Source organism: Trematomus bernacchii, unplaced genomic scaffold, assembly GCF_902827165.1.
Source record: "Trematomus bernacchii unplaced genomic scaffold, fTreBer1.1, whole genome shotgun sequence".
In the NCBI taxonomy this organism is placed as follows: domain Eukaryota; kingdom Metazoa; phylum Chordata; class Actinopteri; order Perciformes; family Nototheniidae; genus Trematomus; species Trematomus bernacchii.
In genome coordinates, this window is record NW_022988109.1 from 30,001 (window position 1) to 35,650 (window position 5,650).

Sequence of the window (5,650 nt, forward strand, 5' to 3'; positions counted from 1 at the left end):
GTCTTGAACCCCTCCAGGATTGGTCGGTATCCGGTGCAGCGACACAGGTTTCCTGAACATATTAAACGTTATTATCTGTTAAATGACATGTGACATGTGACATGTGACATGTGACAGGTTGGACTACAGATGTAGTCCAACCTGTCACATGTCACATGTATCATGTGACATGTGACATGTGACATGTGACATGTGACAGGTTGGACTACAGATGTAGTTCTTTACCCTGGAAGGCGTCCTCCAGGTCGGCCATGTTGGGCGAGGCGTTGTTTCTCAGCAGAGAATACATGGACATGACGATCCCTGGAGTGCAGAATCCACACTGAGAGCCATGAGACCTCGCGATACGCTCCTACAAATATAAAAACACAATTATACATATGTGCTGTATTCAGAGGTGAAGGAGTGGAGTATAAATACTGTTTTAGTTTTGAATCAAAAGCCTTGGAGGTATGATTTGTAGTTACTGATTAAACACAGAATGACACGATATCCAGAATGTGAGACGATCTAGTCTTATATTGCAATATCCATCAAATATAGTTATATATTCCCCCTGACACATGCACACGTCACTTTCTTCAGTTACTAAAGACACTAACTGACACGTGCACACGTCACTTTCTTCAGTTACTAAAGACACTAACTGACACGTGCACACGTCACTTTCTTCAGTTACTAAAGACACTAACTGACACGTGCACACGTCACTTTCTTCAGTTACTAAAGACACTAACTGACACGTGCACACGTCACTTTCTTCAGTTACTAAAGACACTAACTGACACATGCACACGTTACTTTCTTCAGTTACTGAAGACACTAACTGACACATGCACACGTCACTTTCTTCAGTTACTAAAGACACTAACTACTTCTACTTGAGTAAAGGATGTGTGTACTTCTGCCTGAGTAAAGGATGTGTGTACTTCTACTTGAGTAAAGGATGTGTGTACTTCTGCCTGAGTAAAGGATGTGTGTACTTCTACTTGAGTAAAGGATGTGTGTACTTCTGCTTGAGTAAAGGATGTGTGTACTTCTGCCTGAGTAAAGGATGTGTGTACTTCTACTTGAGTAAAGGATGTGTGTACTTCTACTTGAGTAAAGGATGTGTGTACTTCTGCTTGAGTAAAGGATGTGTGTACTTCTGCTTGAGTAAAGGATGTGTGTACTTCTACTTGAGTAAAGGATGTGTGTACTTCTGCTTGAGTAAAGGATGTGTGTACTTCTACTTGAGTAAAGGATGTGTGAACTTCTACTTGAGTACAGGATGTGTGTACTTCTGCTTGAGTAAAGGATGTGTGTACTTCTACTTGAGTAAAGGATCTGTGTACTTCTGCTTGAGTAAAGGATGTGTGTACTTCTGCTTGAGTAAAGGATGTGTGTACTTCTGCTTGAGTAAAGGATGTGTGTACTTCTGCCTGAGTAAAGGATCTGTGTACTTTTACTTGAGTAAAGGATGTGTGTACTTCTACTTGAGTAAAGGATCTGTGTACTTTTACTTGAGTAAAGGATGTGTGTACTTCTACTTGAGTAAAGGATGTCTGTACTTCTACTTGAGTAAAGGATCTGTGTACTTTTACTTGAGTAAAGGATGTGTGTACTTCTACCTGAGTAAAGGATGTGTGTACTTCTACCTGAGTAAAGGATGTGTGTACTTCTACTTGAGTAAAGGATGTGTGTACTTCTACTTGAGTAAAGGATGTGTGTACATTCTACCTGAGTAAAGGATGTGTGTACTTCTGCCTGAGTAAGGATGTGTGTACTTCTACTTGAGTAAAGGATGTGTTACTTCTACCTGAGTAAAGGATGTGTGTACTTCTGCCGTGAGGTAAAGGATGTGTGTACTTCTGCTTGAGTAAAGGATGTGTGTACTTCTGCTTGAGTAAAGGATGTGTGTACTTCTGCTTGAGTAAAGGATGTGTGTACTTCTGCTTGAGTAAAGGATGTGTGTACTTCTGCTTGAGTAAAGGATGTGTGTACTTCTGCTTGAGTAAAGGATGTGTGTACTTCTGCTTGAGTAAAGGATGTGTGTACTTCTACTTGAGTAAAGGATGTGTGTACTTCTGCTTGAGTAAAGGATGTGTGTACTTCTACTTGAGTAAAGGATGTGTTGTACTTCTACTTGAGTAAAGGATGTGTGTACTTCTACTTGAGTAAAGGATGTGTGTACTTCTACTTGAGTAAAGGATGTGTGTACTTCTGCTTGAGTAAAGGATGTGTGTACTTCTGCTTAAGTAAAGGATGTGTGTACTTCTGCTTGAGTAAAGGATGTGTGTACTTCTGCTTGAGTAAAGGATGTGTGTACTTCTGCTTGAGTAAAGGATGTGTGTACTTCTACTTGAGTAAAGGATGTGTGTACTTCTACTTGAGTAAAGGATGTGTGTACTTCTACTTGAGTAAAGGATGTGTGTACTTCTACTTGAGTAAAGGATGTGTGTACTTCTACTTGAGTAAAGGATGTGTGTACTTCTACTTGAGTAAAGGATGTGTGTACTTCTACTTGAGTAAAGGATCGTGTACTTTACTTGAGTAAAGGATGTGTGTACTTCTACCTGAGTAAAGGATGTGTTGTACTTCTGCTTGAGTAAAGGATGTGTGTACTTCGCTTGAGAAAGGATGTGTGTATTCTACTTGAGTAAAGGATGGTGTACTTCTACTTGAGTAAAGGAGTGTGTACTTCTACTTGAGTAAAGGATGTGTGTACTTCTACTTGAGTAAAGGATGTGTGTACTTCTACTTGAGTAAAGGATGTGTGTACTTCTACTTGAGTAAAGGATGTGTTGTACTTCTAACTTGAGTAAAGGATGTGTGTACTTCTACTGAGTAAAGGATGTGTGTACTTCTACTTGAGTAAGGATGTGTGTACTTCTACTTGAGTAAAGGATGTGTGTACTTCTACCTGAGTAAAGTTTTGAAGTGTGTACTTCTACCTGAGTAAAGGATGTGTGTACTATCTACTTGAGTAAAGGATGTGTGTACTTCTACCTGAGTAAAGGATGTGTGTACTTCATTGAGTAAAGGATGTGTGTACTTCTGCCTGAGTAAAGGATGTGTGTACTTCTGCCTGAGTAAAGGATGTGTGTACTTCTACCTGAGTAAAGGATGTGTGTACTTCTGCTTGAGTAAAGGATGTGTGTACTTCTGCCTGAGTAAAGGATGTGTGTACTTCTGCTTGAGTAAAGGATGTGTGTACTTCTGCTTGAGTAAAGGATGTGTGTACTTCTGCTTGAGTAAAGGATGTGTGTACTTCTGCCTGAGTAAAGGATGTGTGTACTTCTGCTTGAGTAAAGGATGTGTGTACTTCTGCTTGAGTAAAGGATGTGTGTACTTCTGCTTGAGTAAAGGATGTGTGTACTTCTACCTGAGTAAAGGATGTGTGTACTTCTACTTGAGTAAAGGATGTGTGTACTTCTGCCTACCTGGACAGGGTGCAGTTTCCTCGCCACGCTGCCGATGCCCTCCACCGTCGTCACGGCAACCATGTGAAGAGAGCATAGCGGCAACAAGCAGGCGTTCACAGAGTGGTGTCTGAGGAGTTAAAGAACTACACACACTACACACACTCTGAGGAGACACAACACACTCTGAGGAGACACTACACACACTCTGAGGAGACACACACACACTCTGAGGAGACACAACACACACTCTGAGGAGACACACACACACTCTGGGGAGACACACACACACTCTGAGGAGACACACACACACTCTGAGGAGACACACACAGTAACACACCGTCACACACACACACTCTGAGGAGACACAACACACTCTGAGGAGACACAACACACTCTGAGGAGACACAACACACTCAGTGTATTATAAAGGTGTTAATACTCAGGTGTGTGAGGATACAGAATGTTCTGGCTGGGCGTCTGGACCCTGGACAGCATGACGGTGCAGGCTCCACACCCCCCCCTCTGCACAGCCCAGCTTAGTGCCTGTTAGACCCACTGCACACACACACACCACACACACACACACACACACACACAGACACAGACACAGACACACACACACACACACACACACACACACACACACACACACACACACACACACACACACACACACACACACACACACACACACACACACACACACACACACACACACAACTTTTTAAGGATTATAATTCATATAGTCCTCTTTTTTGTAATTATAAAAAGTTAATGCTTCACAGAAATCTGAAAACATTTAATATGAAACAGGAAGTGAAAATGTTCTGAAGTTGTGAAACAGGAAATCCTAAACACTGCTGCATGCATATATTCAGTTTTGTGCGTGTGCGTGTGCGTGTGTGTGTGTGTGTGTGTGTGTGTGTGTGTGTGTGTGTGAGTGTGTGTGTGTGTGTGTGTGTGTGTGTGTGTGTGTGTGTGTGTGTGTGTGTGTGTGTGTGTGTGTGCGTGTGTGTGTGCGTGTGTGTGTGTGTGTGTGTGTGTGTGTGTTCCTACATTTCCTCCTCAGGTACGTCAGCAGAGTGGTCTCAGGGTCTGCGCTCCTCTCCACGATCTGCAGCACAAAGAAAGAAACTGATGAATTCACAGAAAGAGTTTGAAGTAGAAAACATCAATAATATACAAAAACATCCTTTTTCAAAACATTTACATGTTTTTTTTTACTAAAATGAAGCTTTCTTTGGATGTTTAATAACTTCATTAAATGTATTTGAATAGATAAGCAGCTTTAACCGTTATGTCTTCACTTATTCACATGAACACAAGTTGCTTTCAGTGCAAACAAGGGAAGAAATGAAATGAAAGATGAAATAAGAGTCAGAGCTTCTGAACTTCACAACATTTGAACATGTTGTTCCGCATTGATGAGTTTCACACTTCAGTCCTCGAGGACAAGCTGCTTGATGTGTGTCCTTTAGAGCCTCTGAGAGGAACTAATGAGAGCATATGATCCATCTCTCTGTCTGATCCACTTCCTCAAGCCCACCTTGGGACCTCCTTTGGTTCCAGTGCTCAGCATTCAAACACAGATACTTGTACATCAGTATATCAATCACTATGATCAATACATGTTCAACATATTGATCAAATACACTTATATAAAGAAAGTCACTTCACCTTCTTCCCGTTCACGAAGAAGACGAGTTCATCCGATCTGGGTTCAGCCATGTCTCCCTTCATGTCTCCCTTCATGTCTCCCTTCATGTCTCCCTTCATGTCTCTGTTCGTGTCCCTGCTGTTCCTGGAGCTCTTCAGTCCGTCTGAGAGCTCCTCTCCTGGGCCGCTGAGAGGCCCATCCTCCCCCTGGAGGTGTGGCCTTCAGGGACTCTGGAACAACCTCCCAGGACAAATGAGAACTGCTCAGCCTATATAACTTATACATCCCAGTGACCTAAGGGACAACACAAGCCTTCCATCTGGACCCGTCTCTCTGTTCAGACCAGGGGACATGTTGACCTTTCTTTATGTTTTCATGGCTTTTTATCCTGTTTTTAGTCATTGTTTTATGATATAGCATGTGTTCCCTGTGCAGCACGTTGTGTTCCCTGTGCAGCACGTTGTGTTTCCTGTGCAGCACGTTGTGTTTCCTGTGCAGCACGTTGTGTTCCCTGTGCAGCGCGTTGAGCTGAGGTGGTCCTAAATGTGCTAAATGAATAAAGATTGACTGAAACGCTGACTAAGTCCAT

At 42.3% G+C, this 5,650-nt stretch overlaps 1 protein-coding gene across 1 annotated transcript in view; it reads right to left on the minus strand.

The window, feature by feature from the left end:
* LOC117475733 (xanthine dehydrogenase/oxidase-like) overlaps positions 1 to 5,485 on the minus strand; it is a gene marked incomplete at its 3' end in the record, with an annotated part of 35,183 nt that extends 29,698 nt beyond the window's left edge. Inside the window, 7 exon segments of the mRNA XM_034122052.1 lie at positions 1 to 52; positions 226 to 352; positions 3,423 to 3,531; positions 3,862 to 3,923; positions 3,925 to 3,959; positions 4,461 to 4,518; positions 5,082 to 5,485. The exon segment at positions 1 to 52 is cut by the window's left edge and continues 9 nt beyond it. Coding sequence (XP_033977943.1) covers positions 1 to 52; positions 226 to 352; positions 3,423 to 3,531; positions 3,862 to 3,923; positions 3,925 to 3,959; positions 4,461 to 4,518; positions 5,082 to 5,180 — 542 coding nt within the window.
* Positions 5,486 to 5,650: the final 165 nt, after the last annotated feature.